This window comes from Oryctolagus cuniculus, chromosome 4, assembly GCF_051225735.1.
Source record: "Oryctolagus cuniculus isolate XC-2025 breed Fujian yellow rabbit chromosome 4, ASM5122573v1, whole genome shotgun sequence".
NCBI lineage: Eukaryota > Metazoa > Chordata > Mammalia > Lagomorpha > Leporidae > Oryctolagus > Oryctolagus cuniculus.
The window spans coordinates 98,619,668-98,640,455 of NC_142870.1; the positions used below are offsets into that span (position 1 = coordinate 98,619,668).

The following is a 20,788-nucleotide window of genomic DNA, read 5'->3' on the forward strand; positions in this document are numbered from 1 at the left end:
GTAGGACTCCCACAACAGATTTTATCATCACTTGTCCACTGATCAATTACCAACTTATTAACTGGTTCATTCTCTGGTTCCATTCTACTTTCCCAGCCCATTAATCCTAACAATTTAAGATCTCTGGAATCAGGGTACTTCTAAGAAATGATGGCATCTTCAAATAGCTCAGTCACTCACATGGCAATCAGGGAACATACATGTCTCTGTTCAGGCATGCTCAAACATGGTTTACTTGAAATTTTATGTGGCACTTGACTATAACCCTTAATATTTCCGTCAGCAAACAAAAAAAGGTCCACTTTAGAAAAGACTGGAGCTTCTTAACAGACTTCGGTTAATACCTTCTGACAAAACAAGAACACACAAACACAAAAACTTGCAGTTGGGGCCAGCACTGTGGCACAATGGATGGGTTAAGCTGCTTCTTTGCCAGCATCCTGTATCAGAATGCAGCTTCAAGTCCAGGCTGCTCTGCTTCCAATTCAGCTTCCTGCTAACACACCTGGGAAAACAGCAGATGATGCCCAAACGCCAGAGTCACTGCCACTCATCTGGGGGACTACAACAGAGATCCTGGCTCAGATCTGTCTGTAGTGGCCACCTGGGAATAAATCAGCAGACAGATCTGTCTCCCTGGCCCCTACCTTTCAAATACATAAATAAATAAATCTTGTGGGAAAAAAATGAGAGTTGTCTTATGTGTGGTATGTTTGCCAGCCAATGCTCTCCAAGGCAATGAAGATCACAAGAGATGAAAACATCTGAAGGTGAAAATGTTATGTTTTAACTTTATTTTCCTTGCATTTCCCATTTTATGTATGGGAATGTTTAAAGGAGATCTTTCATTCCATCTTTCAGTCCACTGCAATAGGTACATCCATTGTGCTATTTAACTTCTCTCTCAAGCATCTAGAATGGTAGAACTTATGTGCCATCAATGGGACAATTAAGAAAACAGTGGTTTTGTGTTTCACTGTTCAGGTGAGAAACTCAGGCTAAAAATAAATAACAAAATAAATAAGGAGCTGGCGCTGTGGCATAGCAGGTAAAGCTGCTGCCTGCAGTACTAGCATCCCATATGGGAGCCAAAGAAGCTCCTAGCTCCTGGCTTCGGATCGTCACAGCTCCAGCCACTGTGGCCATTTGGGGAGTGAACCAGTGGATGGAAGACCTCTCTCTGCCACTGTCTCTGTAACTCCACCTTTCAAATAAATACATAAATGTTACAAATAAATACTTAAAAAAAAAAAAACAAACTCAGGGCTGGCACTGTGGCACAGAGGGTTAAAGCCTTGTCCTGAAGCACCGGCATCCCAAATGGGCGCCAGTTCTAGTCCCAGCTGCTCCACTTTCGATCTAGCTCTCTGCAATGGCCTGGGAAAGCAGTACAAGATGGCCCAATTCCTTGGGCCCCTGCACCCATGTGGGAGACCCAGAAGAAGCTCCTGGCTCCTGGCTTCGGATCGGCGCAGCTCCAGCCGTTGCAGCCATCTGGAGAGTGAACCATCGGATGGAAGACCTCTCTCTCTGTCTCTACCTCTCTGTCTCTACCTCTCTGTCTCTACCTCTCTCTGTAACTCTTTCAAATAAAATAAAATAAAATAAATCTTTAAAAAAAAAAAAAGAAACAAACTCAGGCTAGAAAGGGTTAACTTAATGTCTCTCCAAATCTGGGTAGTCTTCATTACCTAAGCAACTTTAAATGGAAAAAAGCTCCCAACTTCTCAAACTGAGTATTCCCAGGCATTACAGATATGCCTAGAGTACTTGAAAATCTTTTATCTTGTTCACCAAAATACCACAATGAATTTTCCTGGATCTTACACTTCTGGACAGTACATAGTTAACAGATACACACACATAAAAATCCTCATTGGAGCAGGGGGAAAAGCCTCACTAAATGAAGACACAACGATACATTGGTATTAAAGTCTCAGATCCCCTAATTACTATGTGGTGGGTAAAACAAGAAAGGCAGTAAAGAAAATAAGACTCCTAATCGATTTTATTTTCCAGAAGTGAAATCACAACGCTCCCTCTCCCAGATCTCTATACAGTCTTCCCAAATCACTACACAGACTTTTTAAAGTCCTCCTATATGTCAAATATCATTCTCTCATTCCAATTTTAGAAGTTCGGGAGATGTGGTTAAAGACAACAAATTTCTGGGGCCGGCTCAGTGGCGCACTAGGTTAATGCTCCACCTGCGGCGCCGGCATCCCATATGGGCGCCGGTTCTAGTCCCGGTTGCTCTTCTTCCAGTCCAGCTCTCTACTGTGGCCCGGGGAAGGCAGTGGAGATGGCCCAAGTGCTTGGACTCCTACACCCGCATGGGAGACCAGAAGGAAGCATCTGGCTCATGGCTTCGGATCAGCATAGCTCCGGCCGTTGTGGCCATTTGGGGAATGAACCAACGGAGGGAAGACCTTTCTCTGTCTGTCTCACCGTCTGTAACTCTACCTGTCAAATAAATAACTTTAAAAAATCTTAAAAAAAAAAAAAAAAAAAGACAAATTTCTAATTCCCACAAATGCTCCCCCAAAAAATCCTTTCAAACACAGGTGAACTATTATTTCATACATGCTGCTAGCACAGCTGCCTATCCATGTTTACTCAAAGTAATTCTTTGAACATTTTCTTTCAGAATAGTTTTAAACTTACAAAACAATTTTTTTGAGGCAGTAATACAGAGAGCTCCTATATAACGTGTCACCCCATTTCTCCTATTATTAACATCTCTCCAATATAATCCCTGATGTAAATAAACTAAAAATAAATAGCATGCAAGAGCGTGGGCATTTTATCTAACAATTAAGATGTCTATTAAGATGCCCAAGTGCCAGGATTCAAGTCCCGGTTCCAGCTCCTGAATCCAGCTTCCTGCTAATAATGCAGACCCTGAGAGGCAGTAGATGGCTCAAATAACCAGTTTCCTGTCACCTACTTGGAAGACCAGGAGGGAGTTCCAGGCTCCTAGCTTTGGTCTGGCCCAGCCCCAGCCATTGTGATCATTTAAGTGTAAACCAGATCAAAAATCAATCCCTCTCTCACTCCCCCCACCTTTTTCTCTAACTCTTTCAAATAAATAAATCTTTAAAAAGAAAAAAAGATAACATAAATGAGTATAATCTAGGCATAGGCTGATTTAAATCAGACTGGAAATCCAGAAAGTTTAATGGGGCAAAAAAATTCAATCTGTAAAAAATAAACTTCTCTATGGCCAGATGGCAGAAAGTGAAATGATGGGGGGGAAGAAACACTCTTAGGTTAAGTGGAAGTATCAACATACACAATATACAAACAGATCTCAAAAAGGAGTAAAAGGATACAAGAGAAACTGAGCAAAAGACAGGCAATTTATAGGACAGCAAATCCAAATAGCAAACATTAAAATTTAAGTGGAATCTGCAAACTAAAGGTTCTAATGAGAGGCTGGCCCTGTAGCACAGCAGGCTAAGTAAACCACAGTGCCTGCATCCCATATGGTTGCAGGTTGGAATCTTGGTTGCTCCACTTCCAGTCCAGCTCCCTGCTAATGTGCCTGGGAAAGCAGTCCCAAATGGCCCAAGTGCTTGGGCCCCCACACCCATGTTGGGAGACCCCAAAGAAGCTCCTGGCTTCTGCATGGCCCAGCCCCTGCCATGAACCAGCAGATGCAAGATCAAATCAATCTCTCTCTGCTCATTCAAATACAAAATCTTAAAGAAAATTCTAAAGACAGGTACTCTGGAGAAGCTCTTTAAATAAAAGTTCTAAATACAGCCCTTTAGATCCAAAAGACTGACAAGTTATTAAAAAACTCATTTTTGACAGGGGTATAAAGAAAATATTGCTATTTATTGATGGAAATGCAAGCCATTTTGGAAAGAAATCTGTTAACATTATTAGAGATCATTTTTAAGTTTCCTTTACCAAGCTATACCATATTCTTTGAAATCAAATAGAAACACAGACATGCACAGTGACAAAAAATTGAGAATCAAGTGACCATCTGTCAATTGGAGGATGGCTTAACCTGAAATATTGTTCTGCAATAAGTACCTATTAAAGAAAAATTATGGGGCTGGTGTTTAGATCATTGATTAAGACACTACTTAGGACACTTATATTCCACGTGAGAGCCCCTGGGTTCATGTCCTGGCTCTACCACTGAACCAGTTTCATGCTAATGTGCACCCTGGGAAGCAGCAGATGATGGCTCAAGTACTTGGGTTCTGAGTTCCAGGCTCCTGGCTTCAGCCCAGCCCAGCCCAGCCCAGCCCCACCTATTGCAGGCATCTGGGGAGAATGGAAGAGCTCTCTTTGACTTTGATCCTTTTTTTTGGAGCACACTGGAAAGCCCAACAATTGTATCTGAATATCTATGTACAATTTTATGGACATGAAGAAATTGATTACACTTGACTATAAATGGGTGACCTGAAATAGAGAAGAGATATTAAGTGGTGAAGGAGGGCTAGGAAAAAAAGGAAAACAAATTTTAATAAATTTTAATAAATCAAGTATACACCTATTCATGTGGAAAAGTGCATATATGTAAATATATAAATATTTATGTAAGGGGTTGGCACTATGGCATGGCAGGTAAAGCCACCACGTGCAGTGTCCACATCCCAAATGGGCGCTCCACTTCTGATCCAGCTCTCTGCTATGGCCTGGGAAAGCAATGGAAAATGGCCAAAGTCCTTGGGATCCTGCACCCATGTGGGAGACCCAGAAGAAGCTCCTGGCTCTTGACTTTGGATCGACGCAGCTCCAGCCACTGCAGCAAACCAGCGGATAGAAACCCCGCCCCCCGCAACCCCCCCCACCCCCGCTTCCTCTCCTCTCTCTGTGTAACTCTTTCAAATATAAATAAATCTTAAAAAAAAAAAAAAAAGTTGAGATAAGGCCACCACTGTGGAATAGTAGGCTAAGCGTGCACCTGTAATGCCAGCATCCCACATGGGCGCTGGTTAGTGCCCCGGCTGCTCCTCTTCCAATCCAGCTCTCTGCTGATGGCCTGGGAAAGCAGTGGAAGATAGATGGCCCAAAGTGGAAGATGGGTGCTTGGGCCCCTACAACCACGTGGTGGATCCAGAAGAAGTTCCTGGCTCCTGGCTCTGAATGGGCTCAATGCCAGCTGCTGCTGCCATTTGAGGAGTGATCCAGTGGATGGAAAACCTTTCTGTCTCTCCTCTCTGCTGTAGCCCTGCCTCTCAAATAAATAAATAAAATCTTAAAAAAAATAGTTGGGACATATCTTAGGTATTGTATCAGCATTTTTTCCATTCAGCATATTTATATACATATCATCACTCTCCACATATTTGTAACTGTTCCATCTTTAGAAATTTTTTTTAAAGATTTATTTTTATTTATTTGAAAGACAGAGTTAGAGAGAGAGGCAGAGATAGAGAGGTCTTCCATGCGCTGGTTCACCCCCTAGGTGGCTGCAACAGCAGAAGCTGCACCAATCCAAAGCCAGGAGCCTCCTCCAGGCCTCCCACATGGGTGCAGGGGCCCAAGGAATTGGGCCATCTTGTACTGCTTTCCCAGACCCTAGCAGAGAGCTGGATCAGAAGAGGAGCAGCCAGGACTAGAACTGGCGTCCATATGGGATGTCGGCGCTTCGGGCCAGGGCTTTAACCCGCTGCACCACAGCACAGGCCCCTAGAAATTTCAAATTTACATTCTGAGCAACAAACTTGTTAGAGGTTTACAACATGTAGATCTGAATTGCCACCTGTTTCCAACAAGCAGCAAACATCCAAGACTAAAATCAAAAATTTCTTAATTTCAAATACTTTCCTTAATTTTATTTTATTTATTTGACAGGTAGAGCTACAGAGAGAAACAGTAAAGTCTTCCATCTGCTGGTTCACTCCCAATTGGCTGCAACGGCTGGAGCTGAGCCAATCTAAAGCCAGAAGCCAGGGGCTTCTTCTGGGTCTTCCATGTGGGTACAGGGGCCCAAGCACTTGGACCATCTTCCAGTGCTTTCCCAGGCCATAGACAGAGCACTGATTCAGAAGAGGAACAGATGTGACACGAAGCAGCCACCCATATGGGATGCCAACACCACAAGCCGAGGCTTAACCTACTACACCACAGTACCAGCCCCCAAATACGTTCTTTACAGACCTACACAACTAAATTAATAGAAGGAAAATTACTTCAAATAAATGGAACATTTATTTACAAGTATGTTCTAAAAACGCCTACAAATTTACTAATTATGTATCACAGAAATTACCGAATCATTATGGAGTAAGTTCTAATGAGGAAAAGAATTACTTGAGGCTAGTCTTCAGCATTCATTAGCATTAAGTACTATCGCTTCTCGGCCTTTTGGCTAAGATCACATGTAGTATTAAGTACTAAGCTCTTCTATATAGGAAAATAAAAGGCAATGAGGACATGACTTCATCTCATAGGAACACATAAATATTTTTACTAGTGCTTCCATACCAGTAATGTTCTTAGCTCATAACCAAGAGTTCTTAAAATGAAATGATTTTGTACAAAAAAACTTCAAAAAGTTCACAGAAAATGTGTATAATAAAAATACTCTGCAGGGATTTCAAATTCTTGTACACCACCATAAACTTTTTCAAAAGATTTATTTACTCAAAAGGTAGAGTTACAGAGAAAGAGAAATGCCATCCATCAGCTTGTTCACTCCCCTAATGGCCACAACACCCACAACTGGGCCAGGCTGAAGCCAAGAGCTTCATCCACATCTCCCCTGTGGGTGGTAGGGGCCCAAGCACTCGGGCCATTTTCTGCTGCTTTCCCAGGCACTTTGGCAGGGTGCTGGATCAGAAGTGGAGCAGCAAACTAAAATTGGCACCATATGGGATGCCAGCACTGCAGGGCAGCTTAACCCATTACACCACAACACCAGCCACAACTTATCTTTTAATCCCAACTTTCCACAGACTTCCTCAAGTATCCTTGTAGTTCTAAATGACCACCCAGAAATACCCTTTCCTATTTTGCAAAGCTTCAAATCATATTCAAAACAAAAACTGAGCTTAACCAGAAGTGATGCATAACCACTAAAAAAAAAGTTTGAAATAAAACCAAAAATACAGCTAGTATTATTTGTATGCTGTTACTAAGATTACACAATAAAGGATCCAGAAGCCGAGACTGATTCATTTCTTCATTCAGTAAATATATACAAACTCAAAGCTTACAAAGTGTAGATATTAAGTCTAAGAAAATTTCATTGTGGTGTAGCAGGTAAAGCAGCAACAGATACCAGTTCAGGCCCCAGCCATTCCATTTCTAATCCAGCTTCCTACTCTTGGCCTAAGAAAGGCAACAAAAGATGGCCCAAGTACATGGACACCTGTTACCTATGTGGGAGACCCAGAGGAGGTGTCTGGCTTCTGCCTGGCCCTAGCCATTACAGCCATCTGGGAGTGAACTAGTAGATAGAAGATCTCCAATGCTTTCAAATAAATAAAATTTAAAAAAGAAAAGTTAAGACCTAGAAAAAAAATCCTGTAAAATTATAAAAACAAAAAAATTATGAAAGTAAACAGATTGGGGCCAGCGCTGTGGTGCAGGTTAATCCTCTACCTGCAGCAGCACCCCATATGGGCACCGGTTCTAGTCCCAGCTGCTCCTCTTCCCATCTAGCTCTCTGCTGTGGCCTGGGAAAGCAGAAGATGTCCTGAGTGCTTGGGCCCTGCACCCGCATGGGAGACCCAGAAGAGGCTCCTGGCTTCGGATGGGCACAGCTCCAGCCGTTGCGGCATGAACCACGGAAGGAAGACCTCTCTCTCTCTCTCTGCCTCTGTCTGTAATTCCACCTCTCAAATAAATAAATACAATCTTTAAAAAAAAAAAAAAAGTGGCTGGCGCCGTGGCTCAATAGGCTAACCCTCCACCTAGAGGCATCGGCACACTGGGTTCTAGTCCCGGTCGGGGCGCCAGATTCTTTCCCGGTTGCCCCTCTTCCATCCAGACCAGCTCTCTGCTGTGGCCCAGGAAGGCAGTGGAGGATGGTCCAAGTGCTTGGGCCTTGCACCCCATGGGAGACCAGGAGAAGCACCTGGCTCCTGCCTTCGGATCAGCGCGGTGCGCCGGCCACAGCACGCCAGCTGTGGCGGCCACTGGAGGGGGAACCAAAAAAGGAAGACCTTTCTCTCTGTCTCTCTCTCTCTCACTGTCCACTCTGCCTGTCAAAAAAAAAAAAAAAAAAAAAATTTATAAAAAAAAAAAAAAAAAGATTAAGAGAGGAGCCAGTGGTGTGGCAAAACAGGTTAAGCTGCCACCTGAAGCTGGCTGCTCCACTCCTGATCCAGTTCCCTGCTAATGCACCTGGGAAAGCAGCAGAAGATGGCCCAAGTCCTTGGGTGCTTATACCCACAAGGGAAGACCCAGAAGATCCTGGAGCCAGCCTGGTCCAACCGTTGTGGCCATTTGGGGAGTGAACCAGCAGATGGAAGTGCTTTCTCTCCCTCTCTTGCCCTCTTTGTAACTCTGCCTTTCAAATAAAATAAAAGGAAGGGGCTTGCGATGTGGCGCAGCAGGTTAACGGCCTGCCCTGAAGCGCAGGCATCCCATATGGGCGCCAGTTCGAAACCCGGCTGCTCCACTTCTAAACCAGCACTCTGCTATAGCCTGGGGAAGCAGTGAAAGATGGTCCAAGTCCTTGGGCCCCTGCACCCACACGGAAGACCCATAAGAAGCTCCTGGCTCCTGATCGGCCCAGCTTCAGCCTTTGCAGCCAACTGGGGAGTGAACCATCAGATGGAAGACCTCTCTCTCTATGCCTCTCCTCTCTCTGGGTAACTCAAAAAATAAATAAATAAAAGAAAATGAAAAGAAAAAGAAGAAAGGGAGAAAGGAAGGAAGAAACGAACAAACGAAGAAAATGGAATTGAAGGAGAAGTTTAAAGAAAAACGAAAAGGATAGGAGCCAGAGAGATGAATTCACCCTCGAGATACCTTGAGAGGAGAGCACACATTCCTTTGCCAACAACTATAAACTTCATCAGCTATTACTGGGAAGACTTCTCTTTAATCCTGCCAAAATACAAAGGCAGAAAATGCTAAGGCTAGAGCTGACGCTGTGGTGTAGCAGGTAAAGCACTGCCTGCAGTGCCAGCATCCTATACAGGCACCAGTTCAAGTCCCAGTTGCTCCACTTCTAATCCAGCTCTCTGCTATAGCCTGGGAAAGCAGCAGCAGATGACTCAAGTCCTTGGGCCCCTGCACCCACATGGAACAGCTCTGGGCTCCCGGCTTTGGATCTGCCCAGCTCCAGCCATTGTGCCCATTTGCAGAGTGAACCTACAGATGGAAGACCGCTCTCCCTCCCCTTTTTTTTGACAGGCAGAGTTAGACAGTGAGAGAGAGACAGACAGAAAGGTCTTCCTTCCGTTGGTTCACCCCCCAAATGGCCGCAACTGCCAGCGTGCTGCGTCTATCCGAAGCCAGGAGCCAAGTGCTGCCTCCTGGTTTCCCATGTGGGTGCAGGGCCCAAGCACTTGGGCCATCCTCCACTGCCTTCCCAGGCCACAGCAGAGAGCTGGACTGAAAGAGGAGCAGCCAGGACAGAATCCAGCGTCCCAACCAGGACTAGAACCGGGGGTGCCAGCACTGCAGGCGGAGGATTAGCCTAGTGAGCTGCGGCGCTGGCTCTCTCTCCCTCTCTCTCCTTTCTCCTCTACCTCTGCAACTCCACCTTTCAAATAAATAAATAAATCTTTAAAAAAATGCTGAGGCTACAATATAGGAGACAAATTAAAATACTGATATGCAGGTTATCTTATAAAGAATCAACAGAGACAAACTTCCTAGTAAGTAAACATCAGCTTTGATAGGAGTTCCATTTTGCCAGTTTTCAGCCTCAGGACAAATGATAAGATTGCTATAAATGTAAATACATATGGTCAAATTAACAAAGTAATGTCTTACATTATTCTTGTTTCTCTCAAGGTGTTCTTCTGATAATGCAGTCCAAGAAAAGCCATCACAGTTTTTATTTTTTTAGCAGTTTCTTTCTATTTACTATTTGTACCTACCAAAGAATCTTCTAAAATCAAAAATAGCATCTTCCTGTAAGCTGCCTTAGGTGATCCATGAAAATGGTTCACTATTCACTTGATCCAGGAAACCCCACAAAATCATGCAAATCAAGATGTTCAAAGCTTCATGTTCACTTTAAGAACACCCAATAAACTGCCCAGGCTATCAAGGGCATGTGTATTCAAAAAGCCACCAAGAACCTGAATGATATCTCATTAAAGAAGCAATGTGTGCCATTCCATCCTTATAATGAGTGGATTTGATAGTACACCCATGACAAATAGTACAAAAAACCAAAAAGCATGAATTTCTGTTGCACATACTTAAGAAATGCAGAGTTCTGGATGTAAATTTTCTGTTCACCCAGGATGCACCACTGTCTCTACAGACTTCACAGTTGGATTAACCCCATACATGAGCTTCCCTATGCCACACTGAGATGACCCTCTCTGAGAAACAGCAAGCTGTTCCTAAACCACAAAAGGAAGTGGTACAGAAAAAATATCCATAAGAAACTGAAGAAACAAAAACTTATGGGTCAGGAATAAATTCAGCATAAAACAAATGCAAATTAAAAGAAAAATTAACAATGAAAACCAGTAGCAAGACTACTAACAGAGACTGGCATTGTGGCACAGCAAGTTAAGCTGCCACCTGCAACACTGGCATCCCATATCAAGAGTGACAGCTCAGTCCTGGCTGCCCAGCTTCCGATACAGCTCCCTGCTAATGCTTCTGGGAAAATGGCCCAAGTACTTGGGTCACTGCCATCCATGTGGGAGATCTGGATGGAGTTCCTGGCTCCCAGTTTTCAACCTGGCTCAGCCCTGGTTGTTGGAACCATTTGGGGGAGTGAACCAGTGGATGGAAGATCAATCTCTCTATGCCTTTCAAATAAGGTTAAAAAAAAAAAAAACTGAGAAAACAACAAATTATTTAAATGAGAAGTTTATATATGTGCATTTGTAAGTTCATGTAAATACATACAAATGTATTTAAGTATTTACAAAAATACCTTACATAAAAGTAACAATTGTGGATGTTATAAACCAGCACTATCAGAAATATAAAGTGACTGATGTCTTACGAAAACAAGTAAAAAGGAACAGGTAAAATTAACTTCAATAACAATTTATAACATAGTAAATCTAAGATATTGACACAAAAATCAATATAAAAATATGACGGAGATGTTTTACAATCTTTTTTTCTTACTACCTCTGGAAACCCAAGACAAATTTTACAATTAAACTTATCTTGGTATGGCAATTGGTACAGCAGTAAAAGCCAGTTGCGGTACTCACAACCCTGGGGGGTTTGAGTCCAAGCTCCAGCTGCGTGCTACACATCCTGGGAGGCAGGCATAATGATTCAAGTACTTGTGTCCCTGTCCCTGTTTGAGTTCTGGGCTCCTGACTTCAGACTGGCCCGTCCTTAGCTGTCATAGGCACTTGGGGGATAACCAGTAGATCACAGATTTCTCCCAGGCTGAGGTTGTGGTGCAGCAGGTTAAGCCACTGCCTATCATGCAGGCATCCCAAACAGGTGGGTCTTGGAGTCCCAGCAGCTCCACTTCGGAAAACAGAACAAACAGCCCCAGCAGTTGTGACCATTTAGAGAGTGAAACAATAGATTCTGGAAGATCTTTCTCTCCCTCCCTCCCTCTATTTAACACTGCCTTTCAAATAATTTTTTTTAAAGATTTTATTTATTTATTTATTTGAGAAGTAGAATTACAAACAATGAGGGAGACAGAGAGAAAGGCCTTCCATCTGCTGGTTCTCTCTCCAAATAGCCGCATCAGCCGGAACTGCGCTGGTCAGAAGCCAGGAGCTCCTTCTAGGTCTCCCATGTGGGTGCAGGAGCCCAAGCACTTGGGCCACCTTCCATGGCTTTCCCGGACCATAGCAGAGAGCTGGACTGGAAAAGGAACAGCCAAGACTAGAGCTGGTGCCCATATTGGGATGCCAGTGCCGCAGGCAGAGGCAGAAGATTAACCTACTGTGCCACAGCACTGACACCTAAATAACTCTTCAAACAAAAACAGATTTTTCTCCCTCTCTCAAATAAATAAAATATAAAAACAAAAAGTGAGCAATTTCAAACTAGCACATTTCAGCTCCCTGACTGGTGGCAACCGTATTAAAAGCACATTTTTATAAAATAGGAGACACAGCCTTTATCATTTGCCCATGAATCCTACTGATTTAGTCACTGTAATTCCTGCTGAATTAATCAGTCATAATTGTAATTAGTAATAATCTGGCAAACCATACATTTGTACTTCAAAAAACAAAAATCACAACATAATGGTTAATGAGATCAGCTCTACAGAGTCAAAGAACAGAGTATAAATTCTTAATCGGCCTCTAATTATCCTCAGTATCCTCAAACGGTGTTAACATCATCTGCCTCACTGTAGTTGGGAGGGTTAAATAAGAATTGCGCAAGTACCTATGCAGTCCACTAAGCAGTCCAGGTGTTCACTAAATATTACTAGTTGTTGTTAGAGCTCTAATGTGACATTAGTTCACTAACAGAACCTTGCTGACATTCCAACTCGATAAACGTTTGTTAAAACAAAAGCAACTGGGTGCTGGCATTGTGGCATAGTTGGTAAAGCCACCTCCTTACAACACTAGCATTCCAATAGGGAATTGGTTCAAATCTCAGCTGCTCCCATCCAACTCCCCACTAATGTGCCTAGGAAAGCAGGGGGAAGATGGCCCAAGTGCCTGGATCCCTGCACCCACATGGGAGATCTGGAAGAAGCTCCTGGCTTCAGCCTGGCCCAGCCCTGGTCATTGCAGCCATTTGGGGAGTAAACCAGTGGTCGAAGATCCATCTCTCCCTGCCTCTTTAACTCTGCCTCTCTAATAAATCTTAAAAAAAATAAATAAGCGGCTGACGCTGTGGTGCAGTGGGTTAATACCCTGCCCTGAAGCACCCACATCCCATATGGGCGCCAGTTCGAGACCTGGCTGCTCCACTTCCAATCCAGCTCTCTGCTATGGCCTGGGAAAGCAGTGGAAGGTGGCCCAATTCCTTGGGCCCCTGCACCCGCCTGGGAGACCAGAAGAAGCTCCTGGCTTCGGATTGCCGTAGCTCCAGCCATTGCGGCCAATTGGGGAGTGAACCATCGGATGGAAGCCTCTCTCTCACTCTGCCTCTCCTCTCTCTGCATAACTCTGACTTTCAAATAAATCAATAAATCTTTAAAAATAAATAAAATGCAATGCCTCATATTGCAGACAAAATTAAAAAGAAAAGTTATCACACTAGCTATTACAAGAATCAGGGCTCAGCTACAGAACGCTTACTGCTCTTCCCACTACAAAAGCTAATTTGTTACGTGCTTAACATTGTGATGGAGAACCCACTGAGTTATAGTCCAGTCAAGTGTGTACCCTTATCTCCCTAACTAAAATGTAACCTCCCTACCCTAAAATTTCCTTTTGAAGAACCACAAATACTATGCTACCATAGCCAACTGGAAGTATCAAGCCCTAGAGTTAAATACCATTTCAGTTACAGTGTAATCCAGGACAAATTACTTAATCACTACCATCAGCTTCCTATTATATAAAATGGGGACAGAAACGTAACTCAGAGTCTTTTAAAAAGGAAAATCAGTAACAGGACATCTAGTAAACAACAGGTTCTCATATTAAACTGTTTACTCAAACATATTAAACCATTTACTCAAAACTACACAAGTATCTGATGATATGGGAAATATATGGGTGTATAAAACTATGGAAAAACTGTTTTCAGGAAGTATATAAAACCAACACCTTGACAATATATCAACATATTCTTTTTGCTTTTCTGTTTTAAGATAATTTGCAATTATATATTGCTCTTCTAATATAAAAACAAAACTTTACAGGAAACATATTTTTAAAAGTTATGTGCTGAATAAAGACATATCCTTCCCTCACCACAAGAGCCACATCTGACAGCTATCCAGGAACAAAATTTAAAATTGTTGTAACTATGTATTTACTTCCACTTTATCTATGAAAACCATGTATTTAAATACGTAAAATCAAAAGTCATTAACACATGTGAAACTATATTTTTAACAGAACACTAATATTAAGACAGTGACCACCTTTTCCTCGATTACTAACCTCCACGTTCAACTAACAAAACTCTGTACTAACTCTGAAAAGACAGAATATCATCAGAACATAATTACTACAAGTATAATTCTACAGGTCATCATTAGTGAGGCATGGCTACTGCATAATGTAGATATTACAAATTTCATTTAATATTAAACACAGAAAATAATCACATATCGTACTTTGAGATTTTAGTCAATTACATAATGAAAGCAGAAATCCCAGAAGTCTAAAAGCAATTAATTATATCTTATATAGAAAACACCTTACATTTCTTTCATCTAACTTAAAAGATTACACACTTCCATGGAAACTTGCCTCTACAGAAGCCTGAAACTGAGTGACTTTCAACTTGTATTTAAAGTAAGTTTAATCCCAAGCTTGTGCAAGTTGCAATGCTATTCATTCTACAAAGCTACTATCACATAGGCTGGAGTTGTGGTGCAGGTGAAGCCACGACCTGCGATGCTGGCATCCCATATGGGCACCAGTGTAGGTCCCTGATACTCCATTTCTGATCCAGCTCCCTGCTAATGCACCTGGGAAAGCACAGAAAAATGGCCCAGGTGCTTGGGCCCTTCCACCTACATGGGAGACCTAAGGAAGCTCCTGGTACCAGACATACAGACACAGCTCCAAGTTCTGGCCACTGCAGCCATTTGGGGAGTGAACTAGCAGGTGGAAGCTCTCTCTCCCCAAAATCCCATAACTCCCTCAAATAAATAAATGTTCAAAAAAAGTATTTTCACATTTAACAGTTAAAAAGCACTTACATGTTGCAAATCAGCACTAGGTTTCTTTTTGGGTAATAGAAGAATGTTCTAAAATAAGCTGTAGCAATAGTTACACAATTCTGTCAATACACTATCATTCAACTGTACAGTTAGAATGGATGAATTCTGGGGCTGGCGCTGTGGCGCAGTAGGTTAAGCCACTGTTTGCAGCATAGCATTTCATATGGGCTGCTCCACTTCTGATCCAGCTCCCTGCTAAGGCGCCTTGGAAAGCAAAAGAAGATAGCAGAAGTCTTCTGGCCCCTGCACCCACAAGGGAGACCCAGAAGCTCCTGGCTCCTGGCTCCAGCCAGGCCCAGGCCTGGCCATAGTGGCAATCAGGGGAGTGAACCAGATGATGAAGATCTCTTCCTCTCCCTGTCATTCTGCTTTTCAAACACATAGCCTTTGAAAAGCAAAGGCTACAGTAATTTTAGGTAAAATATTCAGACCTTCACATTCAAATTAATTTGCAAAATAAAATTTCAGTTCATTTAATCAAAGTCAGCAAAGCACTGCCTTAAGGGATGAAAGCACATGCTACATGCCTCAAGGCATGATACCTGACTTTGAAACTCTTCAAAGGCAATCCACACTTAACAGCCAAGTGTGTGTCTGTAATATGGGGGGAGAGGGGGCCAAGATTTCCAAAATTCCTTCACTAACCTTTTTTTTTTTTTAATTACTGGGGCCAGCGCTGTGGCGTAACAGATAAAGTGCCAGCATCCTATATGGGCGCCAGTTCAAGTCCCGGCTGTTCCACTTCCAACCCAGCTCTCTGCTATGGCCTGGGAAAGCAGAAGATGGCCCAAAACCTTGGGCCCCTGCACCCACGTAGGAGACCCAGAAGAAGCTCCTAGCTCCTGGATTCAGATCTGCACAGTTCCAGCCGTTGCACCAAATGGGGTGTGAACCAGCAGATGGAAGATCTCTTTCTCTCTACCTCTCTCTCTCTACCTCTGCTTCCCTCTGTGTAACTCTTGACTTTCAAGTAAATAAATGTATCTTTAAAAAAAAAATTACTGGGATGCTGGTTTGAGTCCCGGCTCCTCCACTTCTTATCCAGCTCTCTGCTATGGCCTGGGAAAGCAGTGGAAGATGGCCCAAGTCATTGTGCTCATTTGGGAGACCAGAAAGCAGCTCCTGGCTCTGGATACGGCACAGTTCCAGCCGTTACTGCCATCTGGGGAGTGAACCAGCAGATGGAAGAGCCTTCTCTGCTTCTGCCTCTCTGTAACTCTGCCTTTCAAATAAATCTTTTTAAAAATTACTAAAATTAAATGGCTCCTATGCTAAACAGAAAAAATCAGACTCAGAACATCTTATAGTATAGTATGTAACACTCAATATAGTATATGACATTCTAGGTAAGACAAAACTATGAGGACAGAAAACACTCTAGGTACTGAGAATGAGGGGAAGTTAACTAAAAAAACAACATGAAAGAACTTTGGGAGATGTTACAATTATTTTATCCCCTTATTGTAATAATGGTGACACAACTGTCAGCATTTATTAAAACTCTTAACTGTACACCCAAAAAAACTTATTCTACTGTATATATATTAAATTTTTAGAAAATCGAATGGTTAAAAACAGTTGCTGTGTGACAAGTCAACTTGCTTTCTAAAAGCACAGTTTTGTGGAATAAAAACTGGGAATTATTGTACTACTTCAAATCTGCCATTTACACACAAGACAATAGCCTTAGACTAGTTCAGGGATCCACTGGAAGACAGTGGTAAACTTAATACAGACATAAATTCCTATTTATTTCAAATCCAGACACTCTACACTTTGCCACTATCCTTCCAGATTTCTAAAGATTACAACTTCCACAAAGTATATGTAGAAGTGGATTTATAGCAGAACATGAAATTTCCAAGGCTGAAAAGCAAACATTTCAGTACACATATGTAGCTAGTCTACTTCCCAACCTTTGCCAAAGTCACACCTCACTTTGTTGAGGCAAAATGGGCAATGAAATCTCAGAACGAAGATGTGTATGGATGAGGATCAGTAATCAACACTTCAGAGGTCCAAATGGAGACATGATTTAGTGGATTGAAAAGAAAAATACCACAAGAAACCAAAGACTAACCAATCTTATAAAATAAGTGAAGACTTATTATGTTGACAGGCTACCTGCATGAGGTAAAATGTTAAATCAAAATAATCGTTTTCAATTTTTCAATATGCAATGAAAAAAACACATGCCTCTCTTACACAAGAACTGCACAGCCCAACAGTGAGAATCTGAAACTTTTCCACTGGGGAAAGGGATGGTGATGATGCAAACTCCTCTAGACAGGAAAAGTATGGGCAAGTTCATTCTCTGCACCTTCTGCCCAAGCTTCCCATATCGGCTATCTGTTCAGAAAAGGAAACCACTTGGTTTCAGAAAGAAATGAAGTAAATGAAATATCTATTCAAATTTCACTTAGGTAGCTTCTCTGATACCTACTTTTAAACCTGAAATAACTAGACCTACATTACAGGGTGATACTAAACACTCCGTTTCAACGTGCACTGTTTCTACTTTATGTGAACCATCTAAGAAAATTTAAACTTGTTAAAGACTGTTGGGGGGGGGGCTTTATGATTTTCTGCTATGCTTTTACCTCGTGACAAGCTAAACCAAATACACAGAGCCAATCAGTAAATCAGGAAAGGAAAAACAAAATGCTGAAAATAGGAAATCATGACCACTAAGTAAGAATAAATTATTTATGGGATAAAGGGTTCGCCGAAATGAAGACCTATGAGAATTCACTCTGCGTAGGCACAATACTCATCTATTACAAGGCAGCCCTTCATAAAAATAGCCAAGACTCTCAAACATTTGAGATGCTGGCTTAGTGAGATTGACTGACAGACAACAGCTGGGGAGATTTTGTATTGATCTTGTAACCTCCTGGCATACTTTGGAAGAAAGAGAACTAAGAAAAAAAGGAGTGCTATAATGGTGAAAATTAAAAAAAATAATAATAAAAACACCACGGTTGTGATTAAATTTAATTTCGTAACCTTTTACATTGGAAGCCCCGACCAAATTCCTCCACTCTCAACCGCTCTTCCGTTTTCCAACCCGATTCCATAGTAATGCATCTCCTTCCTCCAAAGGCAACAAACAAAAAGAACCTCGTGGGGGGAAGAAAAAAAAAAAAGGCCGCACCTTACCAAATAACTGACAGAAATTAACCAGTCGCCTCCTCACCTGTCTCCCCCGTTCAGCTCACGTTTTAAAGCTTACTTTAAAGCCTCGAACTCTCGCCTTTTCTCCGGCAACAGAGGGGCTGAAGGCGCCGCCCAATTTTCCAGGCCGCAAAAAATATTTCAACCCGCCACATTTCTAGGTTTCCTACTTTTCTCTTCTCGATCGTACCCCTCAATCCAGGACCCCTTCCCCTCGCAGACACGGTTCAGACTGGGGGCCCCAAATCCTAATAATACAAAGGTGAATTCCTAGGATTCCGCGACGCACCCCCTCAGGAGGTGGGGAGGGGTCCGGAGGAGCAGGCAGAGGAGCTCCCGCTCAGCCCAGTCCGAGGGGCGGGGGAGCGGGTGTGACCACACAATCCCACCGCCTCCTTCCTCGACTGCCCACCTCCCCGCGCTCGGGCCTGCTCCCAGGGAGCTCCTCGCCGCCGGCAGCCATTGGGTTTGTCCTCGCCGGCCAGCCAAGGACAGCATGAAGACCCTACAAGAAGGCTCCTAAGTAGGAAACGGCAAGAGGCGTCCGATGTGTTGTTTCAAAACATAACGGAGCCCGGGCCCCCGAGACCGTTAAACCGCGGGTGGAGGGAGGAGAAGCGAGGAACCCAGCAGTCGCTGGCTTTGGCTTGGCCGCCCTCTTCGACCCCAAACCGCATTCTCAGGGATCACCAACCCTCCCCTAAGCCCGCTCCGGCCCCCAGAAAACCCGACAAAGCGGCGAAAGGGTCAGTACCTTGTAGAAAGCCCCGTTGGAGCCGCGAACCTCCACCGTCAGCTCCGCCATGTTGGAACCGCAAAGGCCGCTGGGAAGAGATTCTAGAAACTTTCCAACCAGAGGGGAGGAGGGGGGAGGGGCGAGAAGGAGGCGGGGGGAGGGGTGGGGCAAACAGGGCGGGGATTGGGATCCCCCGCCCCACACCCCTGGGGTCTCAGCGTGCCGCCCCGACTCTCCAGGTGGGATCCCTCCGCTCCTTACATCACGCGCCCCGGGCTCCGCCCGCCGCCGCCTACGCCCAGCTCGCCTCCCGACACAATCGGCCGACCTTTGCTGACCTGCGCCTGCGGCCCCACCCCGCGGCGCTCGCTGCTGGCCCGGCTCCGGCTGCCGGGACGCGAGCACCTCACGCATGCGGCGCTCAAACTTCTCCAAGTGCTAGCAACCCTCGAGTGGCTGCCCAGCTGGCGAAGAGCAACTTTCGGGGCTCCCGTTGCCCACTGGCGCAATTTCTTGAGGGGAGAGGGGAACCTAAAAAAGTGCCTATTATTGGGCTGTAAATTCTTTCGACCTTTTTTTTGTTTTGGTTAAATCTGACTTTTCTTCGCTCAAATTCCACAATTCCACACCCCCTCAGTTTGGCCAAGCGCGGTCCCCACCTGTTACCACTTCAGCTGCTTAAATGGCAGTGTTTTCCTTGCAACGTGGCTGTATTCACAGCCTGGAGCCGAGTTGAGGTTAATAGCCATTATTAGAGGTAGTCAGGGAAACTTAGAAGGGCGGGAAACGACGCTTTCCCCTGCTGCAACCCCTACCCAGTTTAACAGGATCAAAGCAGAATTATTTCGTGTGGCTTTTCTACCAGAACCTACCCTGCTTCTGTAAGCATTATACTAGAGATACTCTAGTGTTTTCACCACTTAATATTCAAACTTTTTATTTCCCCAAAGCAAGGCCTCTGGAAATAAATAATAGGGGCTCTTTTGTGTATGTGTTGGTACACTTGTTTTACCATGTTCACATGTAAGTTAAACAAGATGCTTTGCTGGCGCTCTGCTCCGGATGGAATGCCCAGTGTTCCAGCTTTTGGAATCCCTCACTACACACACAAATGTATAGGACATTTGATGAGCACTTCAACATCTCCAAAGGTTCAGGAAGGAAGCTGCAGTGGGAGGGTGGCTGCAAAAGGGTTCAATATCCCTATGCACGTGATGTTCCTTTTATAAATATTGCTCAGGTTAGGGCAGGCACTGTGGCACAGCTGGTGAAGCTGGGGCCTGGTTCCAGTCCCTGCTGCTCTGCTTCAAATCCAACTCCCTGCTAATGCCTCTGGGAGAGCAGCAGAAAATGGCCCCAATACCTGGGCCCCTGCCAATCACATGGAAGGCCAGCAAGGAGTCCCAGTCTCTTGGCTTCCAACTATACTGATCCCCCACGGCTGCAGCCATTTGGGGAGCAAACCAGCAGTTGAAAGATCTCACTCTCTAATCTCTCTCTATTCCTCTGCCTTTCAAAATAAATAAATAAAACTTTTTTTTAAAATGTTAAGTAGGCAAAAATGTAAACTAAATGCCCATCAAACTAAATGAATCACACCATTTAAGGGCTTCGACCAACAAAGTGTATGTCATCTCATGATCCTTCAGGATTGCAACATTCTACTTTAATCTGTTTAAACAATTTTCATGTTATAGTGTACCATGTGTTAGTAAAATGGTGCAGTCTTATCTATGGCGTGATCTACACCCTGACTCCATCCTAGGCTCTAGCCCCTGTTGTCATTGCTGGAAGCCAGGTGGCCACATGGCCCAACCACTGGTGTCAGCCCCACCACCATCCTAATGGGATTTGCTGCTCCTACTTCCCTGCCCACTCCCCGGCTAAGTTTTAAAAAGGACCTTTTCCTGAACATGTGGCTCTCTCTT

The 20,788-nt window shown here is 43.8% G+C and overlaps 1 protein-coding gene across 12 annotated transcripts in view; it reads right to left on the minus strand.

Annotated features, from left to right (window-relative positions):
* The window catches only part of FXR1 (FMR1 autosomal homolog 1), a 66,048-nt gene extending 47,101 nt beyond the window's left edge, over window positions 1-18,947 (minus strand). For all 12 annotated transcript variants that reach the window (XR_011388040.2, XR_011388039.2, XM_070072464.2 and 9 more), the window contains exon 1: window positions 18,879-18,947. Coding sequence is in view for 10 of the 12 variants with exons in the window: in XM_070072464.2 (XP_069928565.1) it covers window positions 18,879-18,929 (51 nt within the window). In the remaining 2 variants the exon portion in view is untranslated. The remainder of the gene's footprint in view (window positions 1-18,878) is intronic.
* Between the last annotated feature and the right edge of the window lie 1,841 nt (window positions 18,948-20,788).